The sequence below is a fragment of the Drosophila navojoa genome, chromosome 2 (assembly GCF_054131105.1).
Source record: "Drosophila navojoa isolate 15081-1374.11 chromosome 2, UAZ_NAV_1.0, whole genome shotgun sequence".
NCBI classification, from domain to species: domain Eukaryota; kingdom Metazoa; phylum Arthropoda; class Insecta; order Diptera; family Drosophilidae; genus Drosophila; species Drosophila navojoa.
This window is the reverse complement of record NC_142890.1, coordinates 27698764-27718302: the sequence shown is the minus strand read 5'-3', so window position 1 is coordinate 27718302 and position 19539 is coordinate 27698764. Positions and strand designations below refer to the sequence as shown.

The 19539-nt window shown below is 41.0% G+C and overlaps 8 protein-coding genes across 11 annotated transcripts; 4 read left to right on the top strand and 4 right to left on the bottom strand.

Moving 5' to 3' along the window:
* Window positions 1-3005: 3005 nt before the first annotated feature.
* On the top strand, window positions 3006-4472 carry RnpS1 (RNA-binding protein S1). Its single transcript, XM_018110724.3, has 3 exons — window positions 3006-3189; window positions 3250-3408; window positions 3481-4472. Coding segments are annotated over exons 1-3 (1143 nt in total). The 5' UTR covers window positions 3006-3187; the 3' UTR covers window positions 4463-4472.
* Window positions 4473-4687: 215 nt separating this feature from the next.
* LOC108657992 (putative tRNA (uracil-O(2)-)-methyltransferase) lies at window positions 4688-6455 on the bottom strand. The gene is made up of 2 exons (XM_018110654.3): window positions 6145-6455; window positions 4688-6086 (listed from the first exon to the last, which is right to left on the bottom strand). The coding sequence occupies exons 1-2, from the start codon at window positions 6416-6418 to the stop codon at window positions 4723-4725; spliced, it is 1638 nt and encodes a 545-aa protein (XP_017966143.1). The 5' UTR covers window positions 6419-6455; the 3' UTR covers window positions 4688-4722.
* Window positions 6456-6671: 216 nt separating this feature from the next.
* Window positions 6672-8639, top strand: BckdhA (Branched chain keto acid dehydrogenase E1 subunit alpha). The gene is made up of 4 exons (XM_089261642.1): window positions 6672-6866; window positions 6920-7451; window positions 7512-7677; window positions 7784-8639. The coding sequence occupies exons 1-4, from the start codon at window positions 6807-6809 to the stop codon at window positions 8331-8333; spliced, it is 1308 nt and encodes a 435-aa protein (XP_089117768.1). The 5' UTR covers window positions 6672-6806; the 3' UTR covers window positions 8334-8639.
* Window positions 7783-10875, bottom strand: AP-1mu (adaptor protein complex 1, mu subunit). 2 transcript variants are annotated; one of them, XM_018110704.3, is made up of 3 exons: window positions 10720-10875; window positions 9640-10578; window positions 7783-9575 (listed from the first exon to the last, which is right to left on the bottom strand). In XM_018110704.3, exons 2-3 carry the CDS (start codon window positions 10459-10461, stop codon window positions 9117-9119), a joined length of 1281 nt encoding a protein of 426 aa, XP_017966193.1. In that variant the 5' UTR covers window positions 10462-10578; window positions 10720-10875; the 3' UTR covers window positions 7783-9116. The 2 variants fall into 2 exon arrangements, with proteins under 2 accessions (XP_017966193.1, XP_017966201.1); XM_018110712.3 differs by having other exon boundaries at window positions 10641-10795.
* A 141-nt stretch (window positions 10876-11016) lies between these two features.
* Window positions 11017-12805, top strand: MBD-like (methyl-CpG-binding domain protein 2). 3 transcript variants are annotated; one of them, XM_018110732.3, is made up of 3 exons: window positions 11017-11256; window positions 11542-11934; window positions 12190-12805. In XM_018110732.3, exons 1-3 carry the CDS (start codon window positions 11126-11128, stop codon window positions 12671-12673), a joined length of 1008 nt encoding a protein of 335 aa, XP_017966221.1. In that variant the 5' UTR covers window positions 11017-11125; the 3' UTR covers window positions 12674-12805. The 3 variants fall into 3 exon arrangements, with proteins under 3 accessions (XP_017966221.1, XP_017966227.1, XP_089117784.1); XM_089261658.1 differs by having other exon boundaries at window positions 11026-11088; XM_018110738.3 differs by lacking the exon at window positions 11542-11934 and having other exon boundaries at window positions 11024-11256.
* Window positions 12806-12952: 147 nt separating this feature from the next.
* LOC108658103 (metaxin-1 homolog) lies at window positions 12953-15289 on the bottom strand. Its single transcript, XM_018110764.2, has 5 exons — window positions 15056-15289; window positions 14758-14904; window positions 14350-14628; window positions 13648-14043; window positions 12953-13350 (listed from the first exon to the last, which is right to left on the bottom strand). The coding sequence occupies exons 1-5, from the start codon at window positions 15134-15136 to the stop codon at window positions 13279-13281; spliced, it is 975 nt and encodes a 324-aa protein (XP_017966253.1). The 5' UTR covers window positions 15137-15289; the 3' UTR covers window positions 12953-13278.
* On the top strand, window positions 15278-16553 carry LOC108658125 (U6 snRNA phosphodiesterase 1). Its single transcript, XM_018110785.3, has 5 exons — window positions 15278-15415; window positions 15474-15659; window positions 15713-16057; window positions 16123-16144; window positions 16205-16553. Exons 2-5 carry the CDS (start codon window positions 15574-15576, stop codon window positions 16517-16519), a joined length of 768 nt encoding a protein of 255 aa, XP_017966274.1. The 5' UTR covers window positions 15278-15415; window positions 15474-15573; the 3' UTR covers window positions 16520-16553.
* Window positions 16484-19471, bottom strand: LOC108658150 (dynein regulatory complex subunit like-11). Its single transcript, XM_018110803.3, has 5 exons — window positions 19057-19471; window positions 17984-18981; window positions 17017-17925; window positions 16787-16957; window positions 16484-16724 (listed from the first exon to the last, which is right to left on the bottom strand). Exons 1-5 carry the CDS (start codon window positions 19306-19308, stop codon window positions 16550-16552), a joined length of 2505 nt encoding a protein of 834 aa, XP_017966292.1. The 5' UTR covers window positions 19309-19471; the 3' UTR covers window positions 16484-16549.
* Window positions 19472-19539: the final 68 nt, after the last annotated feature.

The window sequence follows — 19539 nt, the reverse complement described above, 5'->3', positions numbered from 1 at the left end:
TGTGTATGTGTGTGTATAAAATAAACATTGTATGTGTAGCTGTTGTTTGGATGGTATAAATGGGGTTAGAGCAATATTGGAACCAAAGAACGTAGGACAAGTACAAAATTACAAATAAGATCGAAGGCAGGCGAAATGAAAGAAAAGGGAAAACTGGTTGATAATATATATTCAGATTATGTAGAGCCAATTAGATGTTTGTTTTTAATCTTTCATTTCGTATGCCTTACAATAAATAGTACAAATACGTTTAACAAATTTACAAGAAGAAAAAAAAACAAGCTTACAAACTAAAGCCGAGCCTGTTGCCAAGTTGCAGTAGAATGTTGTTGGTTGGTTGTTGTTGTTGATGGTGGTGGTTGTTGTTGTTGGTAGTAGTAGGCGGTACGAGGAATAATACAAAATATATAAATATATATATTTAATATATATATATGTATATATCAAATATATATGAATATATAAGTTGGCATTTATGGAGGCGAGTGAGCATTAGATGGAGCTCTATGTATAACTACATATATATGGATATATTCATATGTATATGCATATTCGTATATATATATATTTATTTATTTAGTTTTTTTTTTTTTTTTGTACTTGAGCTTGAGATTGAGCTTGGTGTGTGCGAATTGCAGTTGCTGTTGCAATAATTGTGAGATCTGATACAGATATAGATAGAGGCGCGGCAGTCTTATGTGCTAAATGTATATATACTTAGCATACATTTCAGTTTTAGTTTCGATATTTGTTTATACATGTCTATTGTTGATCAAAAACATATCATTGTTTTGTTTCTGTTACTTATTTTATTTAATTATATACTTTTTTTGTGTGTGTTAAAAAGCGGGCACGTCTGGCCACGGCCATTAACAAATGCAAATTTACCACCAAAACCAGCAATAAAATATTTTGTATGTATGCTAAAAACAAAGAAAAAACAAAAGTAAAAGAAATATTTGCAATTACATTCAAATTTTGTTTAAACTAATTTACGTTTTAGGACAGGTTTATCATAATACCCTTGCAGTCGGCATTGCTATTTAATTCAATAATCTTTAATATCGTGCTAGTGGTACTTTATAAATATATGAATATAAAAGCCCTTGAGTTTTTCAATGAAAAACATCTTTAATATAAATAATTGTTCAGACAGTATTCTCTTTTATGAATTGACAACCGATACTTTGAGGCATATCCTATCAAACTGCAAGGGTAATCAAGCTTCGGTTATTCCGAAAATAGATATATTGTTGATTTTAATATGTTAGTAAGAAATACAAGTGTGAAACGTGTTCTTTGGGCGTTGATGTGAAGATACATATAAATATATATAAAAAGCGTGTTTTTTAATGCCAAATAGTAAATAAATGCACATGTTATATAAATTTAATTGCTATGTAAGTTAAGCAGGCAGTTAAGCTATATGTATGTATATATGTTTTTATGTACGTAGGTATATGTTTACACGCATACAAATAACACACACATTTGGCACTTCGACTATTGCAGAAATCCTAAAACTTGACAACAAAATGCTAGATACTTTCGTTTTGTTTGTAATAATGCATTCATGTAAGACGTCTTATTTTTACATCGCATGTACGACTGTGTGAGTGTGCGTGCGTGTATATGCTTTGTGAGGTCAGCTCTTCATACCATCGAAAGTTGAACACACTTGCCACCCTCACGATATTAAAACAATAAATTATCAAATAAAAATATATATATTTATATATGTTTTTTGAAATGTACATACAAATGTATGTATTTATGCATCACTTGCCTTTTACTCTCAAAATTATAATTGAGAGTGTGAGAGAGATAAGCAAAAGAAAACCAAACAGACGGACAACACATACACATACACAGAGTACAACGGCAGTGAGCAAAAGAGAAAAGCAAAAACCCACCTAACCAAGTATCGCGCTTCGCTGTCTCTTGTTGTTGCTATTGCGTAGTCATGGTAGTCGAACTTCAACGACGATTGCTCTTTTTTGAGACACACGCATACGCACATCGATTATATGAATATATGTATGTATACTATAGAAAGGTATGCCTGACTTTTGTTAACTATGCACATACAAATTTTTGCGTTCCATAATATTATTGCATATATTTGTACATTAACAATATTCACAATAACGCGCAGACGAACAGAACTACACAACCACCACTGGCACTAACGATTGCAAAATCAAACCAGGGGAACAAAATAAATAATTTTACACATCGACGCGAGCGAGTAAAATACCAGCACGAGAACTCGCTTCAACAGACAAAGAGGTAGTGTGGTAAAATGTTCAGACAGACCATTTATTTGCTCCCTTGTTCGTTCGCTCGCTCAAACTCTCACCATTGCTGTTCCTCTCTTTCTCTTTATTTCTCTCTCTGTCTCTTGCTTTGTGTGTGGGGAGTCAAAACGTATCAATTGTAAATGCGTTGTGAGTATACATAGATATGGGTAAAAAAATCGAAACTCTGCGCCCCACAGTGGCTTCGAACCGCTCCCCTTTGGTCTTAGCTCACTTAAATCAACACAAGTTCACATATTTATTAGTGAATTGTGTGCCAGTAAGAGTGTGTGTGTACACATTCATTTAAAACCACATACATACGCACATTTATATATATATATGAATTCACAATGACAACCACTTCGTCACCATACAGATAAAAATTGGCATTAAACAATTGCGTTTTATATAATTTCACTACGTATATGCGCAAACGTTGATAATCACAATTTGAATTATACAAAAACTTAACAAATATGCTACTTTAAATAACAAATTTCACTTGATATTAAATGTACCAGAATTTTTTATGGGAGTTTACCTCTGCGCGACTCTCGACCTGACAAAAGAGCTGTAGATGTATGAATGTATGTTTTTTTTACTCCTCTAAACCGGTCACACTGTCTATATTAACGATTACTTTAACAATGTTGCACGTAAGATATATCGAATGAGTACAATGCCGATAGAGTGCGACCGTGCGTCGTTTATACAGCAGGCATCGATATATATATGTAATCGGAAAATAACAAATACATCGACAGGAACGCCATTGAATGTTTAACTTGACATTTTCGTGTATTAAAAGTTCTGTTTTAGCAATCATATTATTCACAATTTGACAAGATATCAGTGGATAATCAATTAAATTAAATATCAAGAACAAAATGTGGGTATAAGTGTCATTTCCTCGATCTATTTCATGACCGAAATATTTTCCCCCAATTAGGGCGCGTGCCCGGTCTCCCACCGCCGAGGGTGAAAAAGACAATAAAGAGAAAGATGTTAAAGAGAAGGACGCAAAAGCCGCTACATCCAATTCATCACGCAGAGAGCGGGAACGTAAACGCCGGGGCTCCGCTTCCTCCAGTAGCGACTCCAGCAGAAGGTGCATATTTATATCATACAGATTTTTCATTGCCGGCGTCTTAACCTGAAACATTTATTTCAATTCGTAAAGCTCATCGGGCAGCTCGTCGTCACGCAGCAGCTCAGGCTCCAACTCACGTTCTAGCTCGAGTAGCTCAAGCGATTCCTCCAGTAGCTCTTCCTCATCGTCGAGCGACTCGGATCGCAGCGAGAAAACTAGACGTCGTGGAGGTGGAACTAGCGGCGGTGCAGCAGGCGGAAAGGATACTTCCCGTTCGCCGCGCAGAACTACTAAATCGCCGCGTCCCAATAGTAAGGTGCGTAAGGAATCTGAACGTGAGCGTGATCGTGATCGTGTTCAACGCAGTCGCACTCGTTCAAGAGATCGTGCACGCCGTACTTCCAATGATCGTAGCGGCGCAGCAGGCGGTGGCGAGGTGAATAACGTGAAACGCGAGCGTTCACGCTCAGCTAGCCGCTCACGGTCGCCCCGTCGTCGTGGCGGTGGGCGTGGCACTGTAGATCGCACACCGCCACCAAAGCGCAGAGAACGCTCGCGCAGTCGCAGCCGCACCCGCTCACGCTCACCCACGCCAAAACCAGTGCGTATCCATGTTGGGCGACTTACCCGGAATGTCACCAAAGATCATGTCATGGAAATCTTTAGTAGCTTTGGCACAATCAAGAATGTGGAATTCCCAACGGATCGCTATCACCCCACTTTCGGACGCGGTATGGCTTATATCGAGTATGCAACGGCTGAGGACTGTGAGTCGGCCATGAAGCACATGGATGGCGGGCAAATCGATGGCCAGGAGATAACAGTATCGCCAGTAATTGTACCCAAGCAGCGACCGCCCATGCGACGTCCGTCGCCCCAGATGCGTCGTCCACAGGGCGGACGTTGGCGCTCCCCGCCGCAGTTTAATCGATTCAATAACCGCGGAGGCGGTGGTGGTGGAGGTGGAGGACGACGCAATTCACCACCTCGGGGTCGTCGTTCGCCGCGTCGTCGTTCCCGTTCACCCATTCGCCGCCGTCGTCGTAGCAATAGTTCCGATAGTTCCCGTTAAATAGAATTGAGATTAATTGAGAAAACCATCAGCAGGGAAGAACAACTAATGCCCATAAATTAAAATTATTCATACGCCGAAACAATTATTTAAATGTAGACATGAAATAAATTAAAAAAGCACACTAAATGCAACTAATTTCTTATATGATGCTTTGTCAATAATAAAGAATTGTCTAAATTAATTTCAACAAAAGATCCAAAATAAATTTTATTTCTTTGTATTAATCACAAATTATATGTCGATCTATGCTTATACAACTAATGTATAAAAGAGCACTCTTCATCCTCCAGTGGGCAACCTTGTGGATGGTGGAGCTTAAAGAAGCAGGGTCGTTTTTTGATTGTCAGCAATTTTCCAGTCTTGTCCGCAACTGCTTTGGGTTTTCGTATGCCGATGCGATCATCGCCGCAAAACTCAAAAACTTCGTGCTTATTCCGGAGTAGCGTTTTAATGCCGCCGCATTCGGACTTGATACCGGTTAACTCTGATTTGGTCAGCCCTTGTGCTATATCGCGCATTGTCAGCTGCTGTCCAAGCAGCCATTTGTTACCCACATCATTGCCATTATTTGTCTTAGTATTGGATAACAACATGTTGAAAATTTTCTGTACTAATGACTCGATTATGCTCTTTTCCACCTGTGTGCAGTTCTTCACACTCTCCGCTTTCTCTCGAAGCTTCACAGAATTATCTAAGCTTCCCGCTCTATGATTTTGTAGCTCTTGCTGCACTAAGAATTCCAACTCCAGGACGGGCTTCGCCGTCTGCTTCAGGCCAATCAACGATAACCGCTTGGTGCTTGGGATTTTAAGGCGATCCTGCTGAGTTTCAAAGCCACACAGGTCGGACAATTGGTGTGCGTAGAGCATAAAATCCTGATACGCGCTGATGCTAGTGTTCCGCCGCTGAAACTTGGCACCGGATAGCTCAAACGGACAGCAGGGCAGTAAGAAAAAACTGGTTTTCAGTCGAGACGCCAAGACGGGTAGCCATGGAGACAGTTCGTCGGAATGGTTGCCAATTAGCCAGTCAATGTCTGGATAAGTTGGCCGAAAACTGTTCGGCTCCACAGTTTGTTCAATTAGATGCGATCTCGTTGGCTCCGGATAGAGGGCCCACAGTTTACGCCGCCGCACATCGTAACCGTAGCCTTTATAACCTTCCGCATTGAGCACATGGACCAGTAGCCCATTCCCACAGCCGAGGTCAGCGAATGCTGTCGGCTGCGATAACGTGCAGTGCCAGAGCGTGATTAGGTAAGCAGCAATAGCCAAATCCTCGTAAATGAACTTTAACGGATCCGTCGATTCATTCGCCGTTTGCCAGTATTGTAGCAGACATTGCGCATGCTTCTGTTTCAACTTCTTGTAGAGCTCGCAGTACATTTCCACATCCAATAGTCTTAGCGATTTCTGCACATTTTTGTCTGGCCGGCTCTGTGCCCAGCTGAACAGCTTTGGCTTCAGCACAAACCGCGCCCAGCGTGCGGCTTGCTCAGAGTCATCGCCTGGTTGCTTTAGCAGCGGCTCTGCTTTCAGTTGGCCATCGATTAATTGCACGACAAAGTCATCGAATTCCGAGTCCGCTACGAAATGGCATTCATAGCTTTGCTTGCTAAAATCTATAGTTAAAACGAATTATCAATTATATGATGGGATATTAATTTTAAGCTTACATACTCACAATTCCATTGGCCAAAATATTTGAAGATAACTTTTTGGTCAACATTTTATAGGTAATCCTAAAACCTTCGCATGTTCTCGCATTGTCATTGCTTTGCAACAGCTGTTGTTCCAGCTCGGCCTCATTGGACTCATAGAGTTTTTCTAGCTGCAGTTTTTGCACTTCCGTTATTAGCACTTCGAATATTTTTTTATTCAAGGCATGATAGTTTCTTATTAATATAGCTATGGACTGCCAGAATTGCTTCTCGTTAAGATGCGCAGCGGCCATTTTTAAGCGTTAGCCCACACTGACAGACTAGTATGCTAATACAGCCTGAAATAAATATAGCAAAATTTTAAAAGGGGGTAAATTTTAAATATTCATTTTTTTAAATTGATTATCTAAAAATAAAAAAAAAATATAATAATAAAATAAATAATTATATTCAATAATCGCGAATTAATAGATTACATTGAATTATTAAATATTTTGCTTACAGAATTTTATCGATCAAGGGTTATGCGCTGCGTACATGGCTCAGCTACATACCTGTTGCGTAACGCAGCTGATTTGGAGCACAAGGCAGCCAGAACACAGCGGAACCAAATATAAATAAGTGAATTGAACTTCTACCTTGTCCTATTGTATTTATCCTTTCCGCTGTGCATTTGTAAATATGTCACTCCTCCGCAAATCCGTTCAACTTTTCAATGTTGCAAAGCTAAATACTAGAATGGTTAGTGTTCCTGAAGTTCCCATTAGAGTGAAATTAACTGTTTTCATTGTCAGCTTTCGGGCGTACAACGCAGCTACAGTGCTGGTGTTAAAAGAGTGGACGATCGTTATGCCTTTCCAGGTGCACGCGATGCATCATTTGTAAACAGTTTGAAACTGACAATGCCCGAAGATTATGCACCCATACCAATCTATCGAGTCATGGATCGCGATGGCTACGTACTCAACGAACAGGAGGATCCTCAACTGAGCCAGGAGGTAGTTGAAAAAATGTTCCGTGATATGCTGCTGCTATCCACCATGGACAAAATATTATATGAATCACAGCGACAAGGGCGCATTTCGTTCTATATGACCAATTTTGGCGAGGAGGCCTCACACATCGGAAGCGCTGCCGCCCTAGAAATGCGTGACGTGATATATGGCCAGTACCGAGAGGCGGGTGTCCTGGTCTGGCGCGGCTTTCGCATTGATCAGTTCGTCGATCAGTGCTATGGCAACGATGATGATCTGGGTCGCGGCAAGCAGATGCCCGTTCATTATGGCTCCAAAGAGCTTAATTTTGTGACCATCTCCAGTCCATTGTGTAAGAGGTTTGCATTATAAATGTGATCCACGTACTAATTTTTTTCTGTTCTTAACATAGCCACACAAATACCGCAAGCTGTAGGCGCTGCCTATGCTCTAAAACGTAAGCCGAACAACGACGCCTGCGTCGTTTGCTACTTTGGCGAAGGAGCTGCATCCGAGGGTGATGCCCATGCAGCATTTAATTTCGCTGCAACCCTAGAGTGTCCAGTGATATTCTTTTGGTATGAAGCAGAGGAGTATACTCCAAGCTATGATTAATTGGAATATTATTTTCAATTATTATTTTCAATTATTATTATTATCAATTATTATTATTTTTTGTTGCAGTCGCAACAATGGCTTCGCCATCTCCACTCCGTCGAATGAACAATACCGAGGCGATGGTATTGCTGGACGTGGTCCCATGGGCTATGGAATAGCTACAGTTCGTGTGGATGGTACCGATGTGTTTGCCGTCTACAATGCGATGAAGCGAGCTCGGGAATATGTTCTACGAGAAAATAAACCAGTTGTGCTCGAGGCCCTGGCCTACCGCGTTAGTCATCATTCGACGTCGGATGACAGCACGGCGTATCGCTCGGCGGAAGAGATTGAAATGTGGAACACTCTAGAGCATCCCATCTCCAAGCTGAAAAGCTATATGGTGCACAAGGGCTGGTTCAATGAGAAAGAAGAAACGGAATTTGTAAGCGGAGTACGCAAGCAGGTGCTCAAGCAGATCGCCATTTCCGAAAAGAAACTAAAGCCCAATTGGCGTGAGATGTTCGAGGGCGTATATGCCGACATGCCCAAGCATCTGCTGGAGCAACAGCGCGAGCTGGAGCAGCATGTGGAGGCCCATAAGCAACACTATCCCTTGAAAAGCTTCAAGCAATAGAGGGCTAATCAACAGAAAAAAAGAAACTGAAATCCTACAAATCTTAAACGGAGAGACTAATCGAAAAGTGCATTTATTAAGTTTAAGCAATATTGTGTTTTGTTTTGAATGGTTCCAAACCATCTGAAATTTGTTGCTAAATACGTAGACGAAACTTAAATAATTGGGGTTATTAAGGGACCAACAGAAATTAAAAACATTAAGTCGAGTGTCGTTACATTTGAAAATGTTTTTAAAAATTTATTAGTTTGATTTACATAAAAAATACAATACAATACGCAGAAGTAAAACAATACATTATAGTTACGGGTATTCCTGCAAAGGCCCAAGCTGAAGTTTATTGGATGCGAATTAGTGCTGTGCAGAAATTAGCTAAGATGGATTATCTCAAGATTTTAAACAATGCGCAACACTTAGAAAATGTTAAATATTGAAGTTCTTTAAATTTCGCTGAGCGATTACTGTGGTAAATCAATTAGAATATGACTGCATTACAGATTTTGAAGTTCCAATATGTAATATAATTTGTGTAGAATTTTGTAGCCACGCCTTAGGCCGACTAGGATTTAAATTAATTTAAAGCTTAAATATGATCTACAATTGATTTTCCTTTTGCGGGAATACCATTTTCAATTTATATATATATATATACTTTCGACTTAACGCACAGTGTGAAGGTGAGGCAGCTAACTAACATACTCCTTACTAAAATATAAGACGCAACAAGAGAGATGTTCGCTTAAGCTTGGCTGGAATGCGCGCGCGTGTGGGTGTGGGCGTGTCTTAGTTGGTGCGCAGCTGATAGTCACCGTTCTGGGTGATATAACGGACCCAGGGCAACGCCTGGTAGCCGCTCTTCTCAATGATCTTCAGGTAACGCACCTGTATGCCTGACGTAGTAAAGTAGGGAATTTCGAAGCGCACCTGTATGGGCGGTTTACCCTCAGTGTTGTCCTCGCTCTCCACGCTGGGCAGGCCAAAGTGGGCACGCATTAGATACTCCTTGCCGCCTGGGAACGATTTAATTGTCCATATGATGGCATTCTGCTCCGGGGCGTATTTGCAGCTGCCAATGGTGGTCTTAAACTTGGGCGAATCCGCATCAGCGGGCACGGGTATTACAATTTCCACATTGTTGGCCGTCGAGCGGCGCTTGAATTGCGATTTTGCCTTAATCATATACTCCACACGCGAATGGGCGTGTCGCTCAATAACCGATTCTATCCATATCAGTGGCTTGACCTGGTGTGTAAGAATACATTATATATAAAGGTTCTGTAAGATTAGGATAATTTATTCCACTCACATGCGTGTTGAGGCGATATGACATCAGCTCAAATTCGCCATCCGGTGGTATGAACGAGATTGTGCGATCGTTTTCGAAGCGGGACAGACGCACACACTGATGGAACTTAACATCCTCCAGCTCAACTGACTTGGATTTGCCACGTCCGGTGCTCTCGAAGAGAACCTTGTCGTTGAGGCCCAAACGAAGTTCCGGCATGCCAGATAAATAAACGCGCATTTTGATGGCCCCCACAATTTCGCTACGCAGTACATTGCCATTGGCATTTGCGAGCAAATTGACTGACTCGATGACATCCAGAAATACCTCATTCTTGCGATATTTGATACCCTCAGAGCGCCAGGACACTGCATTCGTTACGGCAACGGGTATACGCGGTTGCAATTCCAACTTGTGACCCTCTTGCGTGATATATTCCTGCAGTATTTTCGAATCCGTTGTCTGGGGATAGCCGAAATCAATGAGTTCGTCAAGCAGCTCGTATATTATAACGAAATTATCGCGGATGGACTCCTCCTCCAACTCTTTAAAATACTCCACAAACACCTGTGCGATTTTGTGCAGGAATACGAAAACGAGCGCAATATTTACATTCTTATTGCGCGGCGTCGTGGACACAATATATAAGTTATTTGTCTTAATATAGGCAAAGGTGGTCTCGGAGGTCTGCAGAATGGGTGTGACGAGACCTTCTTCTTCACGTTCCATGAGCAGCGGCATGAACTTATCGATTACAGCCATGTCAATGTTGTCGCCGCGATAATTGCGGGATATTAACACCTTCCCCTTCACGTCCAGCACAAATATGGCTGATGAAGACATTTTCCTTCGTATTTATTTTCCCGGTTTTAGTTTATTGGCCAACAGCTTCCAGCTGCCACTTGTTCTTGTTGTCCCAAAAGCGAAAACGGTGACTGTCAATCTTTTCTGTTTGTGAGCCTGCAAAGATATTAACGAATTATTGGAATAGCTTGCAACCATTTCATACAGTTTAATATTACATTGTTCGAATAATAAATGTGTAATTATCGTTCAACCTCGCCACTGGAATTAAAGTTTAGTCACACGAAAATTACTTACGTCGTCGACTCGTGCTTCTTCTTCTTTCGGTAATTCGCATTGTCAATGTTATTAAAGTGTTATCCAACACTCATGTTTTAAAAATACGTATAAGAGTATATATGTATCTTGTTTACGCTGTTGAAAAAACTACATTTATTTATTTTTCAACAAAAACTATTTTATAAAACTCGACATCGTATTATTTTTAAAATAAATGTAAAATATTTACTGGTCTCAATCATCTTTGCGTACAAAACAAATGTACAAATGTGACGTCATAGGCATAACTTATTGTAAGTAGTTCATCTTCTATCACGCATTTTTCGTGCGAGTACTTAAATATATCGTTTTGCTAAAGTATCGAATGAGACGCTGCTTTCAACAAATGTAAGAAAAATAAACAAAAAGGAAAATATTTTGGAGCATGCAAATGAATCCGAACATTACAATTGAAAGAAAACGCGTTGATTGCAACGCATTACCAAAGGGCTGGCAGCGCGAAGAAGTGCATAAGAAATCTGGTTGCAACACGGGCGTTGATGTGTTCTACTACAGGTAACCAAGCACTTTACTTGGCTGCTATTTAAGCAGGTACACGGTGAAGGTGGAGCCTGGCAACTAACGTAAACTGTAATATAAACACAAAAAACAAAGTGACTGCACGTGCGATAACGAATACGTTTAACTCACTCTCACCACTCTTTTTTTTTGTTATTACATTATTACTCTCCCACACACACACGCGCACATAAAAACATATACACATACATATACATAATATGAAATTTCCCACCCTCATACTTTGCGTTCCTGAAACGTTCATCTTTTGGATGTGTACAGCCCGACAGGCAAACGAATCGAGAGTAAACCACAATTAGCACGCCAATTGAATACCGAAATGTTTGACATCAGTAACTTTGATTTTCAAACTGGCAAAATGCAAACACAACGACAAATGCCCTCGCCATCCATATCGTTGTATCGTTGCAATGCAGCGGGCGCCATTATCGGCAATGCTGGCCCAGGCGTAAACCCTGCTAATGCTCTAAAGCGTAAATACAGCCGAGCTCAAACGCAAGGCTCCGCATCCAACAACATCAACAGTGGGGGAATTGCAGCATCGATAACAGCAGTGCCATCGATAACCGCAGCGACGGCAACTAATTTACGCCAGCAGCAGCAACAGCAACAGCAGCAACAACAACAGCAACAACAACAACAACTTGATTTCAGGTAGAGCCAAGTTGATTGTCCTTGGCTAAGCGAGCTCTTGCATGCGCCTGCCTACATCAATTTTTCGCCACTAACCATTCTATATAGTGCAATTCAATCGATTGGCCAATTTGTAATTAATAATAGCCCTAATTTTGTAAATTTCTTCATAGTTAATTGCTCTACAATTCTGTAATATTCTGCATGTACTTTCACATTACTTTCTTTATGCCATTTATAAAGCCATATATAATCTAATGGTCTCCCTTTTTGCAGCCGCAATTTGCGCACAGATGTCTCCCTGGTGCCACCTATACGACAGACAGCTTCAATTTTCAAACAACCGGTGACGGTTATCCGCAATCATGAGCCGAGCAAAGTGAAGCACGATGTTAAGCACGGCGGTCAGGAGAAGCCAAAACAATTGTTCTGGGAGAAGCGTTTGGAGCGCTTGCGTGCCTGTCATGACAACGGTGAAGAGCTTGACGATATATCACTGCCAAAAACAATTCGCACCGTTGGCCCTAATGTCAACGAACAGACCGTATTGCAGTCGGTGGCCACCGCCTTGCACATGCTCAATGCCGGCGTACATGGTCAGAGTTCGACAAAGGCTGATCTAACGAAGAATGCCATGGCATTCATGAATCCCGAACAGCCTCTAATGCATGCGGTAATCATCTCCGAAGACGATATTCGCAAGCAGGAGGATCGCGTGGGAGTGGCACGAAAAAAACTCCAGGAAGCGCTCAAGACATGAATACGCCAATAGAGCGGGACCATTCATTTAGAGATATTCCATTATGGCTCATATACGATAATAGCTATATATATATATATATTATTTTCACCAATTGTTTGATTTCTGTCTAAATTGATATCTTCTGAAAAACATCTGTTTTTTTTTCAATATTAAAACTATATTAATAGTAAGTTTAGTTTTTTAATAAAACATTCGTGTAGTCAAGCAAAAACACACATATCAAATGGGAGTTAATTTCTATATACTCGTATATACTACATCAAAATAACAATTGAATTAAAATTTTTCAGCATCAGTTGCACGTTTTATTACGCTTTGGTTGCTGCTTGTGTTGTTTCTTTTTTAACATACAATTTCATATAGGTAAATAGTTTTAAAAACAATGACAAAAAGTTTACGGCTCATTAATAATTTATATATGTAGCTTCGAATCGTATGTACATAAATATGAAGGTTTTTCTGTATTTTTGTTTTCTTAAATCTTTTTTAAAGGATTTGCTTATGGAAAAATTACTGCTGTGCTTTTAGATTTCACTCTTCTTCCTATGTTATTAATATAAATATACATCGATTGCTAGAACTATATCTGTACAGAACTGTAACTAATCCAAAACCTCATCTATATCGTCGTCCTCGTAGTCGATGCCGTCGTAGTCCGTTGACGAGCGTGTTAACTGCAATCAAAACGAAAAGGCCAATCAACAATTAAAGTAAAAAATTTCCAAACAATACTTAAAATTACCTTAAAGAATTTTATTGTAATTTTGTTGTACATATTTATATTTTGATTGATCCTACGTTTGAAGGTCAAGCAAATTTTTTAATTTGTTTTAAGTTACTTTAGAATTCCTTCGGCAATTAAATTATTTAATTTTGATCTATTTATTTTTTGATTATTCCTTTGTTTACAAGCCAAGTTACCTTCCTTATGATAAAATAATGAGTAGAAATCTGTTAGAAATCCTTCTTACCTGCGTGTAAATGCCTCGCCATGCTGCAAAGGCACCCATTGCCAATACGGCGCCAACGCCAGCGATTATCTTTGTATTGAGATCCGTCTCCATTAATTTTCGCTCTGAAGGTGTTAGCATTGTATCTGATTGGCTGGGTGCTTTTGTCATTTTGATGGAACTATAGCATTCATTCCGGAATATATCCTTGGTGATGCGCTTAATGAAATTCACTAAATTTTGACAGCCTTTTATGTGATTTTGTAGTGGATTATTGGGCAGTGTTATATGGTAGATAATAGCTAAATAACTATAGACAATGGCATCCAATTCACTGTACGTATCTCCAAAGAACCAAACTTTTCGTCCCAATTTACGAGAAAGTAAATTCACACATTTTTTGGCATTAGCTGCAAGCTGTAAAGAAGAAATTTATAGATTAGAGAGTTGAAGAATATAAAAAGGATATCCTAGCTAATATGAAGTCTGAAAGAATAACTTTTTAATAGTTCTATGATGTTTAAAACATGAAGTAATAATCACGTATAAATGAGATAGTACTTAGAGATCGCTTTAAGTACATGAGCAACACAGATACTTGTTGAATATAAATTCATATGACGCAACAAGTAAAAGAATTTATGAAAACGCAGTCAACAAAGCAACCGGTTATTAATTTATATATATATATATATATATATATATATGACAGTATTCACTTACATAGTCACCCTCATGCTTTTCCAGCTTATCATTTATATCAAAGCCTCCCAGCACCTGCACCACATCGCACGCCTCCCGCTGATACGTTGAAGGGTAGTAGAAATTGAATGGGAATGGTGTCCGCTTTGCGTAAAGGCCACGAGTAGTCGTATCATAGTTGTTCGGCTCACCGTACAAGTAATAATGATAGTAGGCATGCAGTTGTGTGAAAACCCAGTTCGAGTATGTAATGGAGAGATGTTTTTGTTTCGTATTTAAATGCGCATCGACCGGATAACCCTGAAAGACCAAAACATACATTAATTTCGCGCTCATTTGGCGTACATACCAAGCAATCACATGTGCTATAAATAGCCAACTGGTTTATTGACCCGGCTTATTTATATATATATAGATATATTCCTTTACCTCAATATCCAGTATTCGTTTGATATCTTTATAGCCATGAAATTTATCATTGCCAATTTGAAGATATGGTAATTTTCCAGTACCCGAACGCAAAGGATTCGCGTTTGTTTCAATTTCCATGGGGCAGCGGGTGAAACGGAGTAAACACTAAACATTTTTACCAAAATGACAATTGATTAATTTATAGATTAATATATTATATAAAAAATCAACATTTTAATACTTATTTACACATAGTATGTATTGATATGGCCGATAGCGAGGAGTTGCTTGCTGATTATGATGCAACGGAACTTACCAAAGCACGCAGACATTCGAAATCTATGGACGGCAGCCCCCATTCGCCTTTGTAAACGTGTAGCTTGGAGCCCAACTGCATTTTGTGTTGTATTTGTTATTTTTATTGTTGTTTTAACTTTGTTATCGTTTATTCAGCGATTCGCCTGCAATTGCATTGTTCAGGAATATTAATCAAAAATAAATAGATGTGTCGAAATGTGCCGGACGAATTGTAGAGAGACTTTTGATTGACACACTCTGCGCCGGTGTGAACGTGCTTACAAAATGTTGAGAATACCCAATTTTGACATAAAAATACCATCACAATGCAAGAATTTTGAAATTCAAATTATAAAGATTTAGTGCATATATGCAGGAGGTATTTAAAAATAAAATCATTTAAAGTCTATAAAAGCTTGAATTAAGTTTCTCAACAGGTATCGTGCGTGTTTTGTAAAAATAATCGATTGTTTTGTTCATTAAATGGTCACACCATTATTTTAATGGAAATGTAGCGAATATATTATTATTGTTAATATGGCTCTAGTAGATTATGGTAGCAGTTCCAGCTCTGAAAACGAGGAACCAGAGACGATAGCTCATGGATCTGTTAACTTGAAGAGGTAATGTCACCAATAGTTTATACCATGCTGTATATATATTTAAAATCCATTAGATCAGCTTTACCCACAGCTGCCTCCTTGTTGGGCGCCAAGATAGCGAAACCTTCCAGCGATGATGAACAGGATGATTTTGACAATCCGACGTTACATGGCGGACGCATACGTAGCTTTAAGCACGAGCGCGGCAATTGGGCAACATTTGTTTATGTACCCGCTTTTGCCTGTGCTGAACAGCTGGAAGATTTTCAACTAGAAGCTATTAAAAGGCTAGCACCACATCTTGGGCTACAGCCCAACGAATCACTGCATTTAAGTTTAAGCAAAACTGTGGTGCTACAATACCATCAAATTGATGAGTTTCAGCGATCGCTGCAGCATGCACTCCACAGCTGTGTTGGGTACGTGTTTAATATTTTTTATATTTTTTTTTTATAACGATAAGTTTATATTTATTTTTCTGCAGGTTTAACAGCACGCTGAATTCGGTTTGTAAAAGTCTAGCTGTATTTGATTGATTTTGTAATATATAACGTCTTAAATTCCAGCTGGAAGTCTACACAAATGAGGAGCGCACCAGAACATTTCTGGCCGTGCAGCTGGATGCCGCATATGCGACGAAAATGTCGGGGCTGTTGCATTGCGTGGATTCGGTTATGCGAGATTATCGCCTGGAGAAATTTTATAAGAATCCCTCATTTCATGTGAGTTTGCTTTGGTGTTTGGGCGATCAAAAGGCGATGTTGCAAGAAAGACTGCAGGAACTGCAGCAACTGCTCGATGATCATGAAACACTTAAACTGGCAGTACATGAGCTACGCTGCAAATGCGGGAATAAGGATTTTATTTTTAAGCTCAAATAGTAATGGAAACTCAAATTGTCATTTGAAGGCTTAACTCAGGCCTTTCTTTTTGTTGCCGTTGCCTTGTTTGGCCTGCTGCGCCTGTTCCTCCATCAGGCGTTCTTCCTCGAGCTCCAAAAAGCGTTGACGACGTCGACCCAATGGGGTTTTCGACCACCACGATTCGAACGCCTCCTCTTCCTCGCGATAGACTGGATCACGAGAACTGAAATGAATATATATACATTAATATAGGGTAATCAGATCTATATATTTATAAATACTCGCCAAAGAACATTAATGAGCTCTGCATTTGTTAGAGGTTGCGATCGTAGCTGTAGCTTGCGCTTGCAGCTCATCACCTCACGTAGGCAGGCATCAATCGCCCCGATGGTATAGCCATCCGAGATTTTTGCCATGGCGCTCGTATCTAAAGTGGAGATGCCTCCAGAATACTCACTGAAAAACACTTGGATTAAGAAACTGCAAAAATAGAGTAGATCAAGGGGATGAGTTACTGTAAAAGCGTTTTCCAGGCATGAGACATGGCGCCATAATCGGGACGTGGAATGTAGATGAAACGATTATAGACCGATTGCAGCAGTTTCTGATCTGCCTCCCATGGCAAACTTGTGGTGCCCACAAATATGACCCGATCCTCGGGTGCAATATTCTTGATCATCTTTGGTAAATCCTTTTTCAAGCGCTTGGGATCGGTGCGATCCGTTTTAGGTATTTTTTTCATAAACGGACGCTCTGCATCGCCCATATAAATGACAGCTGGTTGCAGCAACCTGGACACCTTGAGTACCAGATGTATCAACATGATTAGACCCGATTTACCTGGATACTTGCCAACAATGTTGGCTGGCGTAAGATCAAAGAGAACTGCGCCAACTTCCGTGCAAATGGCATGCAGCAGCGCCTTCTTGCCCGATCCGCGCGGACCGGCCAGCAGTACGGAGCGTATGAGTGGCGTGCAATTGTGTATAGCCTCTGAGCCGAGTGGCAGAATGCAATATTCGGTGAGCACCTGACGGATATCACCAGGCGAGGGATTAGTTCCGTTGCGTGCGGTCAGCGCCTTGTCGCCCAGAAATTGCTTTAATCTTATTTCTGGATATTTGCGTATGATGCCATTGGTAACCAACTCTTCGTAGAGGGATTCGATAGTGCGATCTGGCGTCAGATCCTTCTCCTTCTTCTTTTTGCTCTTTTTGCCAGAACGTCGTGTCTTTTTATTACTCTTCTTCACCTTTTTTCCTACCATCGTCTGAAGAAGCTCAAGCTCCTGGCGCATTACATCATCTACGGCACGTCGGAATCCCAGCTCCACCTCCTGATATTTCTCCGCATAAATCATGTCCTCGTAGGCTGCCTGGCTGAGTACTCCAGTCTCATCCTTGTCTCGCCAGGTATCATTGAAGCTGCGAAGGAACGGTCAATCAATAAATCAGATAATCCTGGAAACTTGGGAGCACATACTATTCAATTTCCGCACGTATATCGGGAAGGCACGCTGAGGCAGCCGGTTGGAAGTTGACATCCTCTTCCTGATTATCGTTAACATTCAAATCTCCGCTGCGTGCTGGCGACTTGGACTTATCCTTGGTCTTGCGCGATTCTTTGGAGGAGCGCGCGGAGGAACGACTATGTTCGCTTTCGGTGCCCGGACGACTGAAGATGTGCAGCGAGCCACCTTGATCCTCGGAAGGAAAATCTGGCAACTTGCCCGTTTTGTCATAGCAATCCTTGATCCAGGCCCGAATCTCATCGGCAATGTCCTCCCTCATAGTGGCACCATGCTTCTGCTTAATCTCCTCCTGTATGGCCAACTGGCGTGCTTCAAACTGCGCTGCATATGCTCGTTGCGCCTCATACCTTCGCCGAACGTCCGTCTCGATGTTCCGTTCATACTTTTCGGCACGTTCTTTGAGCACCGAAGCCGGTGGCGGCACCATGCCAATTAATATCATCTCGTCCATCTTGCGACGTCGCGTGATGCGGCGAGCCGTATGACCGCGCCACATTTTCTGTATCTTCATGGCAGCCATTAAGCCGGAGTCGGTGCGTTCCCTATCGGTGCGATCCTCCGATTTGCCCTTTTCCTTTCTAATTTCCTTCATGAAGTGTGCTCGGAGACGACCCTGACGTGCACGTTCGTGCATCTGCAGCAGCCTTATGGCCTCGATCTCGGTAAGCTGCTCCTCCAGTGGATGCTCCTCTAGCCAGCCCAGTTTAATCTGTAACTCGTGCATCGTACGCTTACGCTGCTCCAGCTCTTCCTCACGCTCGCGCAGAAAGTAACGTGGAATACGCAGCTCTGTTTCTATAGGCGTCAGACGCAGACGCTCCACAACCTCATCGTTGTAACTGAACTCCATAAGGTCAATGTTCACCAGATCATGCTTCAGCTCCACCACACGTCCCAAGCAGGCGTCCAGCAGCTTGCGCACTAGCTCACGTTTTTGTGGTTGAATCATCTGTGAGGAAGACAAAAGGTGTTATAGAAGTAGAAATGATCTATATTTTGATGTCCTGCATTTACTGATACTGACATTGTCGTAGACCTCCTCTAATCTATTGCACAGGCAAATGTATCGCAAATAGAATTCGTAGATGCTCGCCTGGAGCAGGCTCTTGGATTCGGCTGCAGCTGCCACAGAGCTGGACACAATGCCCGTGACTCCACTGATGGTAGCCACTGTTGTATCCACATTCTGATGCTGGCGCTCATAGTCGAGGATGGCCAATTGTTCGCAGTCATGCTGTGCCTGATGCCAGATCTCGTTGAAATAGTGGCTAGACATACCGAAATTAATTTCAAAAGAGCTATTATTTTTTGCTGCAAACGAATTGGGTAACCGGTGTAACGGTTGTCATGGAGGTTTTTCAACCATTTTCTAGTACAAAAGTTTAGCGCTAAACAGCCCTTATCTAAGCAGTGCTATTTCATCCACGGTTTAGCATTCATAACTGGTTTCCTATTTAAATGTATATATTGCTATATATTGCCTAAAACATTGCAACCTTCTCCTACA